The sequence below is a fragment of the Lontra canadensis genome, unplaced genomic scaffold, assembly GCF_010015895.1.
Source record: "Lontra canadensis isolate GAN:19392208 unplaced genomic scaffold, GSC_riverotter_1.0 scaffold35, whole genome shotgun sequence".
NCBI classification, from domain to species: Eukaryota; Metazoa; Chordata; class Mammalia; order Carnivora; family Mustelidae; genus Lontra; species Lontra canadensis.
In genome coordinates, this window is record NW_022631029.1 from 16,771,456 (window position 1) to 16,792,416 (window position 20,961).

Genomic DNA, 20,961 nt, shown 5'->3' on the forward strand with positions numbered 1-20,961 from the left:
TTTCCACTATTGCTTAAGAACTGCAATTCAAAGTCATTTTCTACTCAAGAAAGGATATAGGAAGTAGTCAGAGTACCAAAACATCCTGCAGGGTTATGTGGGAAGATCAAGAGAATTCTATACAACGAAGCGGGTTGATGCCCTGGTGGCTTCAAGAGGCTGAGAAAACAGTGCATAGTTTTGGGATGTTTGTCTCTGTGGTCCTATGGCAGTCCTATGCTGAGGATTAATGTGGGTTTATACATGAAGAAGATACAGAACAGGGGTTTCTGCTTACTGACAGGTTGCTAGGTATTTCTACACTGAACATTCAGCAGAGAGCAGGGTTTTTTGTCTATTATAGGCCATTTCCCACATTGGGCATCTCTGGGTATAGGTTTCCACATTCTTTAACACACTGGTTTTTAAGGTAGGCTAATGGCAAAGTGTTGAGGCCAAGCCCTGTGAGTTCACCTCCCAGGAGAAGCAGTGATTTCAAACGGATCCAATCAGCCTAGATGAGGGGCCTAATGTGGGGCTTCCTGCCCGGTGTCCTCTAGCCAGGTACATGAGACTGGCCTCTTACCCCTGGGGAAGCCAACTCTGGTTCCCTTGGGTGACTTATCTTCTCCACATTCCTGGTAAGAGGCTTACTGGCTTAGGGGGTTGCCACAGGCCAGGAGCCCGCTTGCTCTGGGTTTGAATTCTGATGGCCACTGCTGTTTTCCAAAGATGAGAATCATTTGTTTAAGATAATTTTAGGTGACCTTCATTGAACCTTGCTTAACTTACTTTCAATACTTTTAAATAGGTCACATAGAGAGTCCCAGTCTGGTGCAGGACTGGAATGCCTCTGTAACGGTGGCTAGCCTCTCTTTTTAACAAAGAGAGAATGAATCTCAGCCCCAACTGGTGTAGGCAAGACACCACGCTGGAATTCATTAGCATTGTTTTTCTTTCGTCTTCGTTTGTATGCTTGACTTCTAGTACAGGTAATACTCATTTTTCATTGAGGTTAGGGTATGAAGTTTAAAAGTGAATCAGGTGAATAAGGAGCACACAATACCCTGGTGGGAAACAAAGATGAAAAAAAAAAAGCCTGAGGAGATGGGAATGAGAGCGATTTGGGAAACACTGTATTTGCCCAAGGTCATATTACTTGGTCATAGGATGTAATAAAGAGGGCAGGCAGCCAAGGGAGGCATTTGGCTGGTGTTGGAACAACTTACAAGGAGGGCAAAGTCAGTTCATGCAAATTCAGCCCCGTTTGGGTTCCCGCTGCCCGGCTGCGGTGTGGCTGGGGCGCCGGATGCCGGAGTAGGTGGCATGAACAAGGCTGGCAGGGGAAGTGCAGCAGGGAAGAGAGGGGAAAGTGCTTCAAGGTGGAATCAGGCAGGCAACCAGAGCAGATTAAGAGGCTAAAGAGAACATTCGAAGGGCGCGAGGGGAGTTGGGGGAGAGTGGCAGAGCTGGCTGGGCAGTGGAGCTCTTTCAACAAAGACGGGCTGTTCAGACACTAAGAGAGTGGGGTGAGGGGCAGAGGGAGAACCAGGTTCTCACTGTGCAGGGAGCCTGATGTGGGGTCCAGTCCCAGGACTCTGGGATTATGACCTGAGCCAAAGGCAGGCACTTAACTGACTGAGCCACCCAGGCGCCCCAGGACAGCTGTATTTATTTGATGAAATTTTAGAAGTACTGTAAACCCCTAACACTGTATAAACATTTTGTGTAGATGAATTTTGAAAAGGAAGGAGAGAGCAGTGTCAAAAAACCAGGAAGACCAACTTATTGATCATGTTTCCAGGAATGAATATTCCTTTTCCCCTTTGTCTCTAAAGGGAAGTATATATAGCCCCTTTAAAGATTTATTGACTGATTTTTAGAGAGGGGCAGGGAAAGGGGCTGAGAGAGAGGGACAGAGAGTCCCAAACAAACTCCTCCCTGAGTACTGAGCCCGACACACAGGGCTGACCTGAGATAAGGACCTGAGCCGAAACCAAGATTCAGACACTTAACTGACTGTCCTACCCAGGCACCCCTATAGTAGTCCCTTTATCCTACAGAAAATGAGGATGCTCTTGGTGAAATCCTAGAACCCTATGTCTAAGTCCCTAGCCTCCGAGGTACTAGCTGTGTGATCTGGCAACCCACGTCATCCCTCCTTTTCTCCATTCCCACATTTGACTGCTGAGAACATTGACGGTGATTCGTTTGGTCTATAACCAAAGATCTGTAAAGACAGGTCTTAATGTTAATAATCTAAAAACCCACAGGCACTATGGCAACAGTTTTTACAGGAAGTTAGGATGACTATCTTTCTGGCAAGTTTTACAAGGCAGGTTGATTCACCTGGAGGATAGGAGATTTGGGGCCTCAAGGCAGGACAGAAGCAAAAACTGAGAAAGCAAAGCATACAGGAAACTTGGGTACTAAGTTTAAATCCTCTTAAAACATCTAGCAAATGCATCCTAACGCAGAATCCTATATTTCAGCAAGCCTCAGGAAAAGCCTAGAGCTTTCTCGCCTCTATCTGAAAGTACCCATTATGTAAGAAACCCAGGGTGGGGGGGTGGGCAAGGAGCCTTATAAGTTGAGTCTGAAGAAGAGTGATTCCATTTGAATGGGACATTCCAATATGAAACACTGGCTTTCGTGAGAGGAGTAGAAAGAGGTCTGAGGCTATGCCTGTGGGTCTTTGTTCTTAGGCAGACTAGCTTGATCCAGAGCAAGTAAGGAGGGAGGGAGTAAGGAAGAAATGAGAAGGTGAACAGTGAAAAAGGTTCAGAATAAATGATCAAAGACAGCTTCTGCTAGCACTACACTGTATCCCTTCAGGCAAATGGATACAGAACTGACAAATCAATGACATCCTCTGATTTCATTCTCCAGCGAAATAAGTATTCTAGAATGCAAGTGCCTGAATGCTATGACATCCTCAAACAATAATGGGTGAAAGGCCATTGATAGTGGGTCTTTAAGTAATTAGGATACTTTAAAAAGGAGGGTGGGGAGAAAATGCCCAAGAAATGCATGTATATTAAAAACTATCTAAAAAAGATGTCTATTTCAAAGTGAAAACAGAATACTATGAAGGTGTTTCCTACCTAAAAATCATGATCACTAAGTGGTGGATACAATTTTATATAATTCAATTGCTACCAATATTCACCAACTGTGTTTTTAATTTGTGTCTAATCTACTTTAGCAGCTTATAATATAAACACAAGACTGCATGAAGCAGCCTATTTCAAAAAGAAACTATTCAGGGGAAAAGTGCTTAATCCAAGGTCCATGGGAGGAGGTTTATTAACAGGGCTGACAGATAAAATGCAGGCTACATGGTACTTTTTAGCCTAGGGATGCCCCGATATTTCATGGTAACCCCATTTATTAGTATATTTCAGAAGATCCATGAGGCCCTGGACAACACATAAAAATTTGGTATATATACATATTTTGAAGAAGGAGACTGGCTATAGCCTTCTACCAGAATCTTAAATCTGTGATCTCCCAACAGTTAAACATTCAGTAATGCAAAGAAATAATTCTATCATGTCTGACCTTTCCCTGTGACCTTGAGCTTCCCAGCAGCCAAAACTAAAGGGAAACATAAACCCAGGGTGTCTGGGTGGCTCCGTCTGTTGAGCATCTAACTCTTGATTTTGGCTCAGGTCACAATCCCAGGGTGGTGAGATCGCGCCTTGTGTCAGGCTCAGTTGCAGAGTCTGCTTGAGATTCTCTCTGCCCCTCCCCTCTCCTCTCTAAAATAAATAAATAAATCTTAAAAAAAAAAAAAAAAAAAGACCATTTAGCTGAGGAGAAGAAATCCAAGTGGAAGAAAGATCTAGTCAGGAGGTTGTGAGCTGGCTTACAGCACTGTGAAGCCTAAGGAGGGAATCTGAGATGTGAGCTCTCGAAGGGTTTGGGCTTTTTAAATGATCAGGTTTGCACTGCAAACTCTTTTGGCCTGCTTGGTGAGGTTGGTTTGCAGAAGGGCAGGACAGTGACTTGAGGTAGACTGGAAGGAAGGCAGCAGATAGGAGAGTCCCCCGTAGAAGGTGGCAGGCAGGCAGGGAGGCAAAGGAAACCCAGAGGTAGGAATCCATGCCTTGAGGGTCAGGGTTTTCTGCACTCTGGCTTTCATGTCTTTGAACCCCCCTGCGCCTGCTTGTCTGTACCCATCCTGGGCAGGGAGCCTCCTTCTAGGGCCCCATGGAGGGTGTGAGTGATGAAATGCCCAGTGTTTACCTGCACAGTCACTGAAAGTAGGCCCGCAGGGTTGCGGCTTCTGCTGCCATTTCCTCCTCAGACCTCCACAAGGTTGGGGCGTCCTCCTCTTCTTTGTCATGTTTCTGGAGCTTTGGAGGAAACAATGGAATCAGCTCATGAATGGGTCCTCCGGAACTCAGAACAAGTGTTGTGGGCTGAACACAATTGTGCAAATCAGAGGCTGGAAGGTTGTGTGTCTTTTCATTGCACTAGTTGCCCACATTTGAAAATAGGGAAGTAAGAATCCTCATTTCCAGCTTTTGTGACCAAATAACCAGATTAGGCTAGCCTGTGGTCCCTTCCATGCCTTGTCTTATCTGCGGAGGTGGCGAGTGGGGGTCACAGAGGGGAGCACCCTCCCATGTTCCATAACCCCCACCACTCTCTAGTCTTAGGCTCAGCTGGCATCGCTCATTTATTTTACTCACTGACATTGAAGACAGGGAGTTGGCCCCCTACCCATGATCATTCCCCTAAGCTGGCCTGCAGTTTACCTACTAGACATTTTGTTCAGTGAACCAAAATAGCCCAAGCAAATCATGATAATATTACAGGAGCCATGAGTACTGAGTGAGAAATAAGAGCATATTCATTAAAAGAGTCTTAAGGAGGCAAACAGCTTAAAAAAAAAAAAAAAGAAAACATCAAAAAATTAACAATTGATCTAACTCAAATCATTTTAAAATCCTCTTCAAACACCTGCATTTATTTTTTAAGACACCTTGTATATGTCTCAGATTTACAGAGAAAGTACATAAAATTTCAGTTCTATCAGAGAGATGTTCTCAGAACTTTTCATTGGAAGAGCTCAATTTCTCCCCTTCATCTCCTATTGCAATTCAGTTTTATTAACTAGATTTGTTATTCCTGTGTGGGGCTTTATCCGTTGTAAAACGCTAAAGGTATAAATTCCTAGGATGCACAGTGTAGTATTTTGTAAGTCATTTGAAGAGATTGAGGTAAATGATTTAACGGCACCAATGATGGCTGGTATTTAGGATATGAACTGGTAGTTTCTTTGATGTGTATCATTTCATTTAATCTGTACCATCATCTATACATAAGGCAGGGACTACTTAGCTCCATCTTACCAAGGAAGAAATGGAGATCTGAGGAAGTTCCTTTGCTTGTTGAACTTCTCACCCAGCTAGGCAGTGACGGAGTTGTTCACTATAATTTTCGCCATTTTCTCTATTCCGGAGGAACTGCCAGGCCACCAAAGAGTGGCCAGCTCTGCCTGCCAAGTGCATACCCCCACAAAAGGCAGATCCTTTGAAAAGTATCTTGCTGCCTCAGCAAAAAGTCTCTCCACTGCTATAATGGAATTTCCTATCTCAGGCCCAAATCACTGTATATCTAATGCAGAGACACCCCATACCCTCTCTCCCCCACCCTGAACCATGTGGCCCCTTGCAGCAGATAGGGAAATTTCCCCCCGTAGTTCAGAGCAAACTTTGCTGCACAAGGGAAAACAGTGAAGGAATGATAGCCCAGCTCTCCAGCTGAGCTGTATTTCCACTTGGGGTAAGTCTGAGCCTAAATGAGGTTCATTAGCATATGACTGGGCCACAAGTATGTTGATGAGGGTCATGGATCTTCCGTTCAGAATATGGCTGCCAGCACTCTAGTTTTACATTTTGCCACATAGATTTAATTCTCCTTAGTGGAAGAAAACCACATTAAGAAGTCATTTCCTTCCTTGCAGAGGCAGATATGACGCAATTGCTACGGGCGAGGCAAACGGGATTGCTATTTTTCTACTCGAGAACTAATTTTCATTTTGATACTAGCTTTAGGTCTGTTATAAATCCCTCTTGTAACAATCCAATAGGATGACAAAGAACAATATATACAGCCTGGAAAAGATGGCCTCCCCACTTCTGGTGCTGCCATCGAAAAGACCCAGAAATCAAACATTAAGTGGCTTCATCACCACAGATCATACCAGATGAATCCAAATAATTTAGAGCCTGTGAGCGCTAATGCCTCCCTGGTTATTAGGCGACCGTCTGTTTTTGTCATATGCCTTACAGATGGCAACGTTGTGCCCACACTTCCAAGTTGTTTATGCGAGGTAGGGAATAAATAAAACAAAAACTAATCCTATTTGCAAAGCTCTGTTGTATATGGCTTTTAAAACTTAGAGGTTTCCCTCCGAAAACTCCCAGATGGAAGCATGTGGCTTTCTTTAGGACAGCCATGTTCAGTGCTAGCTGCCCACTGGCATTCCCTAGCGAACTCAAGAAACTGCTATTGCCCAGGTGCACACAGGGGATCTGCTTTAATTTGTCTGGACACGGCCCGAATTTGGGGATTTTTTTTTTTTTTCAAACTTCTCAGCTCATTCTAAGGTGCACTTACTGTTGAGAAGCCCCGCCCTTGGGAGAAACGTGTATGTGGACAGACAGAACCCGTGTACCTGAGAAATAATACATCTGCCTTCGAGCCCAGTGCTTTTTGTCCTGTCCACAGAGTAGAGGCTTTCCTTGGAAACCCTGCTCCAGAACTGTCTTTGTTTCTATTCTCATTCTGTCAAAGAGTGTCTGGGCCACGGGGCTTGTCCCAGCAACACTAGGATGCTGATCTGGTTCAGGAGACTTTGAGTAAATTTTCAGACTCAGCAGAAATAGGGAGCCCAGGAAAGATCCTGGTGAATAAGACTTGTGCCTCAGAAGAGCCACCCAGGTGACCTGGAAATTAAACATGCTGTAGTTTGGAGTGAATTTCTGTTTCTCTGAGGCAACCCAAGAACCTGGACAGTACAAGCATTGCAGACTGGCAGAGATCAACTCTAATGACCTCCAATGGCTGTTCATCCAGAAGGTACTAAATGCCTTGAGGAAGCTTTAATGCCGGGGGCCGGGGTGGGGAGCGTTCAATTCAGATGAACCCTCCAGATTAATTTAGGCTGCCCACGGGAAAAGGCAGTGACTACTTCTTCATGCACACGGTATTTATTCTGTGTCTGCAATGCTAGGGGCTGACCTTGGCATTAGAACACTGAAACAGACCCCATTATTGTCTTCAGGGGGTCCCCAGATAGGGAGAATAGACACCAAATGGTTAATTATCAATGAGAGGGGCATTTCCAAGTGGGAGGGCAGCTGCTGGGAAGGCACGGCCCAGTCTGAAAGGCTTTTGAGAGTCAGCTGAGTTTGAAAAAGAAACAGAGTGCTATAATAAAGAGTGATGGGGGTTCTAAGGAACATCCAGCAACTTCTCTCCAAGAAGAGGAGGTTAGGCCCACCATTGACAATGAGAGGGGCAAGATCCTTTAACCTCTTTGTGCCTCAGTTTTACCTTCTGTAAAAAGGAGTAGTAAGAGTTGTGAGCAGTGATGTGCTGGGCACATAGTAGTAGTCACAGCAATAGCAAACAACTATTCTTAGGCTATGTAGGCTGTCCCATGACAGTGATCACTGACCAACGCAGAGACCTTATGGCCAGGAGCAAAAGTGTTTTTCCTATCTTCATGGTTCCCCAATGATATGTGTCTTTTTGACCTTAAATATCCTGTAAAAGGATTAAGAGCTATGGTCAAAATTCAGGCCCATACCAAAGAACCTACTGACACATTTAAACCTGAGGAGGAAATTTAGCTCCTTCAGATATAAAATGACTTAGAATAATCCCTAACTCTCAGGGTTGTCATAAGGAATGGATAAGGTATTAATGGAGGCTCCTCAGAGGTAAAGGTCATGGTCCTAGAGTAAAAAGCATGTGGTAATGGTCAAATGCAGTCAAATTACCTTGGGGGCAGGCCCCCAGAGTCAGCGAACAAAAATACTAAAACAAATGAAATGAGTGTCCTGTATATCTCATCCAGTATTTGGGACATACTGTTACTGGTAAGTATTATTTGTTTATCTGAAATTCAGACTTAACTAGACTTCTTCCTGTATTTTATCTGGTAACTCGGTCCAGGAGACCCCTTTGTAAAAGACCACAGGAAGTAATTGGCTCACTTTTAGGTTGTTCCTAAACCTGCCGAGCTGTGAATCCTGGAAAAGATGCAAGCTATCCGAAGGACGAACAAACTCAACGCGAGCATTGGGTGCGCTCTAAGGCTTATTATTGCAAGAAATGAAGAGTAAATCACCAGCTCCCTTTAAATCTCATAGATCTTTGGTTCTCAGGCACGCACTTTTTCACATTTTCACATCTCTGAAATCAAAGTGTGTTCCACAATCAATGGTGTGTCATCATTTAATTGGCAGTGTTTTTCTCTGTTAGTAGTACATCAAAGAACAGTGCTCCTTCCAGGTGACTGTCTGGGATTCAACACACTGCAGTGCTCTGTCTTTCCTCCTGATAATTACATCACGTAAGTTAAATGGTCATGAAAATGCTTAGCACTCCAGCACATCGCTCTCCTTCTCTCCATGCAACAGGGAAGTTGTTGAACAGATGACATTGTTTTCACAGGCACTTGGTTCTTTAGAGGAAAAGTGCTCACCTAAGTTACAAAGTTTGCAAAAATTTGAACCAAAAAGTCTTTATTCACATTCAACAGAGTGAAGTCTGTGATGGCTCCTGGAAGAGCATTCTATTTCTATATAGCTGTGAAAAGAGATTAAAAAAAATGTATCTGCAGTCATTCCACTTTATCTGCCTGAAATGGTTTTGGGGAAGGTAGTGTTAACAGGATTTCTGACTGAAGTACTGATAGGTATCAATGGTGACATTCTGCTCCTTCCCAGGCATTGAGCATGCTATCGGGAGGTATGTGGGGTAAAGATTAATTCCCTGATATAATGCTCAAACTGCCTTGGCTATTGACTTTTTTTATAGCTCTGTAATGGAATACAGTGGGAAGAATGATGTACCATAATTTAAATGTTTTTCAGAACTCAGAACTAACCTGTAGTAAAATGCAAAATTGTCTTCAGTGGGTAGGGTATGGGGGGAGGAACAATTTAATACCACTTCTTAAAGAAGCAAGTGGCTGCATATAAACTTGGGTGTTGTTATAAAGTACATTAATATATTTCATTGTTATTAGTTTTGTAAAACAACAAAGAGCAGAAAGCTTAAACTATTGCTTATGGGTTGATGGCTCTGTTCAGACAGGTGTTTATATAAAGTCTTGAAAGGGAAATAATATCAAAGAATAGGGAAGTAAATCTATAATTTTTTTTTTTCAGATCTGATTCTTTGCCTCTACTTTTAACTTAGCCAACAAGCATTTGTTGAGCACATGATATATCCCAGGCACTGCTGTAGGTCTTACGCTAACTATAAAGATGAAGAAGCCAAAAATCTGTGCCTTCTGGGGTCTTACCACCTTACAGGGCAGACCAGATTTATACATATGTTTAATATAATACAAATCAGTCTGGCATAAGGACTGGGCTGGGCGAGAAGTCTATCATAGTGCTCTCAGAATACCCAGGATGGGGTCTTGGGTTGACTTTACAAAATTGGGGTTTGACCTGGGCTCAAAAGATGGTGGTGGGATTTTAAGGACAAGGTCATTCTGGACAATGACAACAGCTTCAGCAGACACACAATGTTCAACTTTGCCGACTGCGTGCATCCCTCTTTCCCAAAGAATCCTGATGTGGCCATACCTGACCATCGATCGGAGTGGTCAAGAGAACTGAACCTTAGTTGCCAGGTTGAGAAGCCTTAACATCCTATGGTTTAAAGATGGGGAAGATCTCTCCGTGGCCCCGAAGATGGCCTCTAGTCTATGATTCAAAACCACAAACAGTTTTGAATCCTTCTGAAAGTTATTCCATTTTCAATTGTCTTCCAACCCTTCTGATTAATCAAAAAGAAAGCCTCAGTGCTAGCATGTCCTTAACATGGGGCCAACATGACCTCTAAGAGACACAGGGGAACCATCCAGATTCTAGCTAGAATTTAATAAGATTCTTTTGTTTAGATCACATTTATTTTGAAGGTTATCTCCCATTTATGATGTCATCTCAAGTTTCCTTTTAAAGTAAATTTAAGGTAAGGAGTCGATTTAAAAAATAGATTAAGTAAAACTGTGTCCGAAATACAGCATTAAGCATGGCATTAACCTTGAAAGATGGTCCAGAGGTGGGAGGTTCAGCTGAGAGGAGGGAAGTCACTGAAAATGTGAGGCTAAAACGTGGACCTTCTAGACTGGGGATGTGGTTGTTTATATTGGGCTGAACTGGACAATGCTTCAGAATTTTTTTTTTTTTTTAAACAGAACTTGAAAGTCAAAATAATTTAATATTCTAAGAGCTCTGAAGAACGACCAGTGCCTTAAGATCTGTAGAGATGGTGGAAGGGTGGAGAGGGGTTTTAGAAGGAAGGCTTCCCCAAAGAAGTGCTGGTTAAGCTGAGATGGGAACAATCTCAGCAAAGAGGAGGGAGAAGGGCTATTTCACACAGAGCAGAAGTGCAGAGCACTGAGGAAAAAGGAATCTTGGTTGAGTGACTAGAAATGTAAGGGACATGGAAGATCATTTGCAGCTCATAGGGATGGCTGAGAAATGTGGATTTTATTTTTGCTGCAAAGAAGACATTAAAGGGTTGGAAGCAGGGGAGTTAAAAGCTTAGAACAGTTTTTCATAGAGTGGCCTTGCTGGAGAATGAGTTAGAGCTTCTGGCTCCTGCAGCAACCGGACCAGAAACTATGGGAGCTGGGCAGGCATGGACGTGGTCGAGGAGGTGGTGGTGGGGACAGAGGGGAGCTCAGCTGCCCCATGCACCAGTGTGGTGGGGACTTGGTGGCAACATCTGGAATTAGACACGGGGGCTCAGTGCTTGCCTGGAGCAGGCAGACCTTTTTCTGACAGGTTCCTTCTGGGCCCTTTGTAAAGCAACATGGAAGTTGTCTCCCTTGCTCACTCTGCTCTGAACTGGCATAAAAATCCTTCTTGCCCTGCCCAGTATGTGCCTCTCCTCAGTCACACACTTCCCAAACTCCCCAAGAAGGCTTCTTGGACCATTTAGGTCAGCTTGAGTTACATTTCATGGTTCTGGATGTTTTCTCACTCTGTCACACACACAGCCAGCATCCTTTGAGCACACATTTCCTCCCCCAACCACCAAACACCCTTTCTCTACATGCTGGTTATTGAGCAGATGGTCACCCACTTAGGCCTTTCTTGGGTCCTAATGAATCCCCTCTTGCTTTCATTTGATGCAAAATAATAATAAGTCTGGGCTGCCAAACTTGGACAGCCACTTGTGTTTTCTTAGAAACCTGAGAATCTTCCAGTTTTTCTTTGTACAAAAATATGTTAACTGCCTCCCTTCTTACTCTGTTTGAGCTGGAACCCTGGACTGATGGCCACATGGTGAGATCTCTAAGTGCAACCAAGTGACATCTGGTTTCCTCTCATTCACTGTGAAGTTTCCAAAGCCCTATTTATTGCCCTGATGGGGAGAAATCCAGGTAGTCAACAAAGCATTCATCATTTGATTAGTTGCCCACACTCTGACTGAAGCCTAACTTGCTTGAGTTAAAGCAGAAGATTTTTTGGTTTTTATTTTGTTTTGTTTTTAGTGCTGCCAATGAGGCCAAAATGCTGAAATAAGCTCTTATATTAATTAATGGCACCCTACTTTCAAGGGGTATAGAGTGTTGATGTTTAAGAATTTGTAACCCCCAAAAGTATTTATTAACTAGAAAATCACAGCACTGGAAAGTAATTATGCCAAACCACTGTACTATAACAGAACCCAATTGCTTATCCAATTATACATTAAAGTATCACATTGTCAAGCCAATTGCCAAAGTAGCAAATGAGACTTTGCCAGCATCACAATTTGGACCAGCTATTACTCAATAGACTATACTATGAATGGTCTTCAGAGTATCCCAGGCACCCTATAAAACCTGTACAAACTAGGGTGGGCAGTCAGGTTTGGTGGAGCACATGCCTGCGATCATAAAGTGGCTGTAATTGGTTAGACATTGTAATTTGCCGTTTTCCATCAGGAGCTTGTTAGGAGCAGCTCAGCAAAGGGATACTTCTGCTCTTGGTCTTATGTGGTTGATTTTGATCAAAACAAAAGAGCAGTCAGTCTCGTCTTGTCACAGGTGAAATCGGTAAGGCTAACCTGAAACATACATTTGAGAAAGGTGACCCCAGATAGGGCCTCCTACATCTGCCGTGCTGCCTCCTGGCCAGCCACCATTAGAATGGTCTTACAACATGGCATCAGGGCAGTTGAGGAACAGGGCTCAGGAAGTGAGCCTTGAGGGGCTACTGGGGGTGTTGATATGGGAGTCACTACACTGGAGAATCATTAGCAGAGACAGAGTAAAATACAAACCCAACTTCTTATTTTTAGGACACTGCAGGGCTGAAATCTTCCTGAGGGCTTACCATAGTGAGCCTCATGATCCTAAGGAATGAGCGTGATCCTGCCTCAGTCGGGCTGGGAATTTCGGCTGCAAATCCCATGATGGCAGTAGTGATTACCGGGACTCAGCAGAGAAATCAGTGGGCTCACCCAACAGTTCTTGGTATTTCCATTATAATAAGCCCTCACCAATAGTTAATTTGGTAGAAAATTTCCTGTCCAGTTCTCATGTGTAGGTTAGAAATCACCAAATGACAGTAACGTCCTGACCATCTCCTTACTAAGCCATGAGGAGTCTGACACCCAGTATGTTTTCAAGAAGCGTTGGTTAAGGGTGTTTTCCCTCTCAACATAGTACCTATATAAGTTCATCATTCCCATTTTCCAGGTGAAACATCAGTCTCCTAGACCCTTGAGTCACTCAATCAACGTCACATGGCTAATGAGAAACAGGAGTTGTCTGGGCTCCTTGTGTACTCTTGGATCCATTCTGTAAATACTTGGTGACTTTCCTATGGTTAACATAGGACAGGTGATAGAGCAGCCCAGAGAAGAAAACTGAAGTTGCAAGCACAGATCTACCTCCAAACCGGGATCGGGCTGGGGGAGCCTCCTCTGCGGGGGGCAATTGCATCTCAGGCAAGTTTTCAGTAAATAATCACTAATCCCCGACACCTCACCCCGGGCTCCATTGTATCAGAGCTTTACTGGCTTTTTAATGGGTAGGAAATTGGTGAAGCAACAGGGACTAGAGATTTCTACCAGTTTGATTTCCTCAGGCCTCCTGTTTCTAGAAACACGCTCACCGAGAAATGAAATGAAACTCCTTCTGAAAGGGAGTTTCATGATGAAACAAAACTTTGGAAAAGGAAACATTTATTCAAAAAGCAATTTCCTAACAACAACAAAAAAGCAATTTCCTTGGCCAGTCATGTTCCGCAAGCCTTCCCCCCACCATGTCTTGGATATTGGTGTTTGACCGAGAGTGTTCTCCTTTCTTCCCAGAGTGATGTCAGCTTTGGTACTCAGAATGAGGAAAGAGAAAAGGCGAGGGGCCAATTTCTGGTTTCTTTTGAATCTCCTGAACGTTTTGCTTCATACTTGCTCCTGCTACAATATGGCTTCTTTTTCTACAGGTCCCTTGCAGAATCTTTAGAAGCACAGCCCAGGCAAGAGAGCTCTCCTCGAGGTGACCGCCTGGAGTGTCTATACTGCAGGAAGGGAATCAGACACACAGCCAGAAGCATACTGCCATAGACACGGCCTCAGAGTCCTGCTCAGCACGCTGCCACAGGGAGCAACCACTAAGCCCTCAAGATAAAACCCATCGGGAGAAACCAAAGGAGGTTTGTGGATGGGGGGTGCCCAATCCAGCACCCCCCACCCCGAGCATTAGAAGCTCATTTCTCTGCAGAACTCATTATTCAACAAATCATAGTAATATATCTATGACATTGTATTACCCTGTGCGATGGTGAGCTAGCTGGACAAGGTTTAGTGCCCTCGAGAGGCTTACATTTGAGGAGAAAAGGCAGATAATTAGGAAGTAATCAAATCGGTTACTACCCTCCCAGGGAAATAACAGAAGTACATTAGACAGTGTGGGCAGGATAGACTGCTCTGTTGAGGTGACAAGGAGGCTTGAGAAGGATCAGCAAGGGCTCAGACCCAGCGGAAGCACAGCAGTATGTGTGTGGTCTGTGCACTGGCTCAAGACCAGTGACAGGAGCAGAAAGAGGAAATGGCTAAAGAAGGGGCCAGTCCCCTTCCCTTTAGCACTAGATGCACAAGTGCTGAGGGATTGGCTGATTCCATCACATCACCCTGGCTGGGTACCTATTTTTGCTGGGCTCTGAAGAATACTAATCAAGTGAAGATGTGCACAGTCCAGACTCCGTGAGCTGAAGGTAGAGAGGCCAGCTGGACTCGCTGGGCCCAGCTTTCCCTCTAAGATAGGGCAAGGCCACATTGTGGCTTGAGTTCTGATTATTGGGCCTCCACCTGTTCTTAATACCAAGACCTCTTGATAGGAATTTTCCATGGAAAAGCAAGCAAGCGGCAAGCTATTTGCACAAGCAGTTACCACCTTGGAGCAGCAAGGACACAGGGTGAACTTGAAAGTGGCTTTCTGAATGTTCACCGTATGTTTGGCAGAGCTAAAAGGGCTACCCCAATCCATCTGGCCAGGTGCCTGGCACCGGAACCCCCATGCTGGCAGATGAAAAATGACGAACATAAAATCCATATTCCAAGGGTACTCACCACTCCCCTGGACTGGTCATGAATTTCTTCTTTCTACAAGGTAATCATTCTGCCTCTGGTTATGAAGCCACACCCCACAAAGCTGCTACATGCCCATTGAAAGTAACATGCCCTCTGTTATTCAAAAGCCCATTCACTTCTCATGGAGCCCTGCCAGTGCCCTTCAAAGCCTGGCAGTGTGAGTTGCACAAATAAATTAGGAGCCAACCTTTCCTGAATACCTTTCTCTATCTCATTTAAAAACCTCCTTTAATGAAGACGTAAAGCCTTAGATGCTGCTGAAACGCTAAGCTTACCATGCGTGACAGCAGATCTTTGTCACAAAGGATTTCAAATGCCTTAAAAAAAAAAAAACAAAACAGAATACTTGAAAGAAACTGAGATTTCCTTGTTACAGGCTCAACTGCTCATTTTATATACCCTATAAGTGACCATAATCCAGAAATCAGTACAAAAAACAGATGTAAGCCAACTGCAAACATACACATGTAACAGCTTCACCACAGCGAACACTTAAAATGCAATGCCAGGCTTGGGATTATTTCGAAGCATCAGGCTAGAAAAGAGACACCTTCACCTTTTCCAGCTTCCTGCTGTGCATCGAACCTCTCATTTATTTATTACTGAGATGTTCAAGAGGTACTATAGAAAGCGCCAAGCCTGGGATTTATACTTACATTTATTAATACACTATTTATATAAATTATATATGAAAATTCAGGCTTGACTCATGTATATATGTGTGTGTATATATGTATGTAAGTATATCTATATATGGCTTGATTTTAAATGTCATTGTTAGGAGTTACAACTTTGTGAATGAAAAACCCATAAAAATCTTTTAAGAGTCCTAATCTTTTAATTAATCTCACCTCAGTGTTGCTCAGGGGTTTAAATGAGTCTGGTTGCTTTTTAAAGGATAAAAGATCAAAATGCCTTAAAGTAGCTTCTTAAAATTTTAGGTATCTGTTTAAAGTCCCAGAAACAAATATTTGAAAAATGCTTGTTCCTAGAATCAGGGTCTGAAACCAATATTTACAGTTCTCCAGTCCAAATATCCAAGCGGTACTCGCGCACTGGCTTGAGATTTTACCCTGCCCTGAAACAACAGGACCCCGACTGTCAAGTGGTACCAGGAAGCCTAAGCCTGATTCTCCCTTCCCCAAACTCTGCACATATATCTCAGCTTCAGCTTTATGTCTTAGCTTCAAGTCACACAGCATGAGATCAAGTTCACATACAAATACCACTTTCAAATGTTGAAGAATTTGAGCTACACCTAAATCTTGTGATTCCACAGCCTGGAGACCCTCAGGATTCCCATGGCAGTGCAGGTGAGGATATGCTGCAGCACCCTCTTTGGAAGATGGTTTGGCCTGATCTCCTAAAGCTGACATTCACAACACGCTGTGACCCGCCAATACTATCCCCAGGCATATACTCGAGAGAAAAGTTTCTCACATGTCTGAGAATGTTCAAAGCAGCTCTAATTAAAACAGCCAAAAACTGGAAGTGACCAATGTTCTTCAGAAAGTAGATGAATAAACTGTGATATATTCACATAATGGAACATTATACAGTGATCAAAAGAATTGTTTGAAAGAGACAATTAGCCCCTATGGACAAATCTTAACATATAATGAAGGAAACAATAACTTTTAAAACATAATATGCAGTAGGATGGTTTTTTTTTATAAAGTTAAAAAACAACTTAAAAATATATCCTTTAAAAAAAATGCACAGAGATGCCTAAAACTATGTAAAAAGAAGTGAAGCAATGAGACCATGAGATTCAGGGTGATGGGTAACTCTGTGGGGGGAAGGGTGGGATGTGGACTCATTGTGTGGTTAGGTGTAGGGCATCATTATCGTAGCTTTTGTACTGAGTGATGGGCTTGCAGATACCCAGTTGTTCATTAGAACTACATCAACGCAGGCCACAAATGAAAACAAACTTGGGCATTTTGGGCAACATGCAGTTTACGCCATAGGATGACTGCAATTTCCCTCCCTGTGGAAATCCAGCTCCTATTTGGAGAACCTTGGTAAGAATTACAACATAGTAGCATTTGCTATGTAAGAGCACTGAAGTTATTAATTGGATTCCAGATGTCTGAAATTGATGTATCCCTTCACTGAATCCCCCCTAGGATCTATTTTGGGTGTAACACTTCACACAGGATGCTGTTCTTAATTAAAAGTGCTCTGCCTTAAGAGCTTTATGTCTGCGAGATAGTCATCCAAACATTCTCCTCTCCATAAATTTCCTCTTATGTCCTATTTCCGAAGCAAAAGTAATACTCGCCTGGGTTTTAATAAACATGTCTGCAGTGGTAATATAAATTTCACAGGCTTTCTACATTTCATTATCTCTTTTAGTCCTTTTCTTCGTGCTGATTCTCAGACCAGGACTGCATTGGACAGGTGTTACAGCCCTTTGCCATTTCTGTTTCCCATGTTGGGGGCAAGAAGCAGTAAGCTGACTGCTATTTGTAGAAACACAGACAAGATGTTGAAAAAAGCCATTAATTTCCAAGCTGTTTTGCTCCTCTCCCTCTTTAATTTTTGATTTTGGCAATAACGGTCTAGTTCGTTGACATTAGATTGAAGCATCATAGCCAAGTTACCAGTCCAAGATCTAGGAGTATCCCTGTAGGGTTACTCAGATTGTATGTACCAGACGCCAAAATTAAAGAATTATAAAATACCAAATATCTGGCATTTCAGGAGCAAAGCAAAAACAAAAAACAAAAAGACCTGTTGATGGACTGTTTTTTTCACTTCGTAAGTAGTTATTTGGGCCTTGGGTAGAGAGAAGACTCATCAACTTATAAAGGGAGTCAGATTCCGGACTTAATCCTCCAACCAAATGGCAACTAAATCACAAGGAACAAATACTGTTGCGTGGAAAATGGACCCCTGCAAAGGAAAGATGTTCTTGGTCCAATGCCAGGCAACTTCTGCTCTAGGGAAGTGAAAACATCAAAGGAAGGGAGCCCAAGAACAATAATGGTATAATTATATTGTTATTATTAATGGATTTTTACTGAACGTGTGCTAAGTGCCAGACACCAAGTATTAGTACAGAGACAACTGCATTTAACCCTTATTGAACAGCCCTGGTGCTGTCTTCTCCTTTTTTAGGTGAGGAAGTTAAGATCAGAGATGTGACCTGTAGCTCGCAGGTGATTGGGTCTCCAGGGCCATTCCCTAAAGCTGCATGCCCTCCCTCGTAGAACAGTATCTGAGTCTGCTCAACAACGGGGACTAAGGTCAAGTATCTAAATTAAAGCACTTTTGCAGGCAGAATCTCATTGGATCCACTTTGGAGTAGGCAGAAGCATAATACTGCTGTCCCCATTTTATAGAAAAGGGAAAAAAGGCCCAGGAAGATTAAGTGAATTGTGGTGGTCTTTTCTACAGTCTTAGACTGAAAGCCTTGGCCTGTTTCTCTACTAAAAAGGATCCTCAATGAAATCTAATAGAAGTGACTTGAATCTAGATTTTGAAGCAGAACATCACAGTGGGAGGATGATATATTGGGGCCTCTCTTACTTAAAAAGTATAAATGAAATTCTAGATTATGGCCCAGGGTAGTCTTCCAACCCTTGCTATCAAATGCTCTGGTCCTGAGTTACTGGCCTTCGACAAACTTTCTTAGTATGATAGGCCCTTATTGACCATGTCACTCCCTCTCTCAACCTTCTGCAGCCTCTGTGCCTACCCTGTTTGAGCAAGAGTGGCTCTTTCAACAATCTGCCTTGTTTGACCACCAGTCCTCTGCACATACTATTCTGTATAAGGAAGACATTTCTTCCCCTGCTCACTCAAGGCAGGCCCAGGTGGTCCTTTGATGTGTTCCATCTGAGGACATGTACTGTGTTGTAAATACCTTACCCACTAGATTATACAGCCTATGAGGGCAAAACCATGTCTACGGCCAATATTCAATCTTCCCTTAACCTTTAAAAGAACGTCACATGGTTCCATCGAACACCTTAGTGAAGACCTTACAAAACCAGAGCTGGGTATACAGTAGGTGTTCACTACATACTTCCTGCCCAACCAACCTTAACAGATACTCAGAAGGGTGACACAGGTATAGCCACCCTCAGTTCTCAGAGAAGGGTTGGATTATGTTTTCCCAAACAATTGTTCTAATACTAATGCAGGAACAGAGAGATACATTGTAAGAAAGATACAGAACAAAAAAGATTTCTTGGTAGCCCTCATCAATCTGAAATTTAACCACATTTACTTAATCAAAAATTTTGTGCAACAGTAAAGTTAGGATGAACCTGAGGAGACAGCCAAATGTTGGGGGTCCTTAGTCTTTGTACAGGGATCCCCAGTGGCATTTTTCCCTCCTTCAAAAATAGTGAGAGAAAGCCAAACAGCAAGCAGAAGGGCAAATGAAAGGTGTGTTTATTGTCTGCACAGAGAGCAGCATCCTAACCTTCTCTGTGACCCATAATGAATGACAATTTCCTCATTTCAAAGTCTGGAAAATCACCAAGGAAGAGGACCTCTATTGTCTGACACCTAATCATCCTTTGAAGGAGAAGCTTGAGAGAAATGGAAAGAAAGAGCAGAGACTATGGTCTGGAGTATTCTCTGGGTGGTCAGTGAGTACCTATGGCCACATCCCCTTCCTAAGCCAGCTCTGTGGTGACAGCCTCCCATTTCCCAGCAGGTGAAGGGAACATCTTGAAGAAGACTGGGCATGATGCCTTTGGGTTTCTACCATGTTCCTTCTTGTTGTGGACATTCTTCTATGCGGCTTCCTAATTGTACACGTGCACATGCTGTGTCAAATGGAGTTTCCATTGCCTCTGCTTGCTGCATATTACATTTTTAATCAGTATATATAATTACTTACCACAGGCTGCCAGGCCAGATTTTCTGAGCATTAGTCTAATTAACTTAAGCTTGATAATTATGTTTCAGATACCATAGCTGTACACACAGAATTTGCAGATTATGCCGCCAGCTTATTTGATTCCAATAACGTGTTTTCTCAGACAGAGTTAGTTTTGATTTTTTTTTTTAATGGGCATCTGATAATTATTTAGGTTTCAGAGTTTTCCCTCAAACAAAATCATTGTGCTATTTAAGACAAGCTTCTCAAATAATTAATGCAGACTGGACTGAAATAGTGGGTTCCTGTGTATTTTTACACACACAAATCTATTTTTTACTAATATAAGCTCAGGCTGAGGAAATATTAAAGTATAAAATGTTCTATGGTCAAGTGGCAGAAGCTTCCATGTTTCAACTGGTCTACGCTTTGCCTTTTCCCTTTACATTTACTTGCCCTCTAGTTGATGAAAAATGAGAAAAAAAGGAGAGGCAGAAGAAACTGAAAACCTCCAAGACTTGGAGGTGAAAAATTAGGGCATGATAAATTCCCTTATGAATAATAAGCAATGTACTGAGGGTTATTACGTGCCAGGCACTAAGTTAAATCCTTTTTGTAGATTATCTCATCTAATCATCTGCAAACCCTATGTGGTAGATATGTGTTACAGATTGAGTTGTGTCCTCCTTTCCCTCCAAAGATATGTTCAATCTCTAACCCCCAGTACCTCAGAATGTAACCTTGGGTCTTTATAGAGGGAATCAAGTTGAAATAAAGTCATAAGAGTGGGCACTCATGCAGTAAGACTGGTGTCCTTATACAGTGGGAAAGTTTGGACAATGCACACAGAATGAATGCCATGTGAACATGAAGGCGGAGACTGGGATGATGGGTCTACAAGCCAGGAAATGCCAGAGATTGCTGGCAAACCCCCGACAAGCCAGGACACAGTCATAAAACAAATTCTCCTTCAGGATCCTCAGAAGGGACCAACCCTGCTGACACATTGATTTCAGACCTCTAACCTCCACAATTGTGAGAAAACACAGTTGCTTCACTGGGTTTAAGCCACCCACTTGGTATTGCTTTGTGATGGCAGCACTAGCAAATGAATACGGTATGCACGACCTTCCTCCCCATCTTACCGAGGCTCAAAAAAGCTATGGAGAGTGTCCAAGGCCACACAGCTGTCACACAGCAGGGATGGAGTCCACAATGGGGCCTTTCTGACTCCCAAGCTCATGCCCTTGACCTTATCCACAACCCAACCATGATCTACTTGTTTAGGAGTGGGGAGAGAA

General features: G+C 43.1%; 1 protein-coding gene across 4 annotated transcripts in view; it reads right to left on the reverse strand.

Moving 5' to 3' along the window:
- The window catches only part of FHIT (fragile histidine triad diadenosine triphosphatase), a 292,737-nt gene that overhangs the window by 20,316 nt on the left and 251,460 nt on the right, over positions 1-20,961 (reverse strand). For 2 of the 4 annotated variants that reach the window (XM_032868459.1, XM_032868456.1), the window contains one exon: positions 4,228-4,337. The exons of 1 other annotated variant lie outside the window; for it this stretch is intronic. In XM_032868459.1, the coding sequence (XP_032724350.1) occupies positions 4,236-4,337 (102 nt within the window). In that variant the 3' untranslated portion in view covers positions 4,228-4,235. Of the gene's footprint in view, positions 1-996; positions 1,047-4,227; positions 4,338-20,961 lie in introns of those variants that run through there. One more of the 4 variants, XM_032868458.1, reaches the window with a different exon arrangement.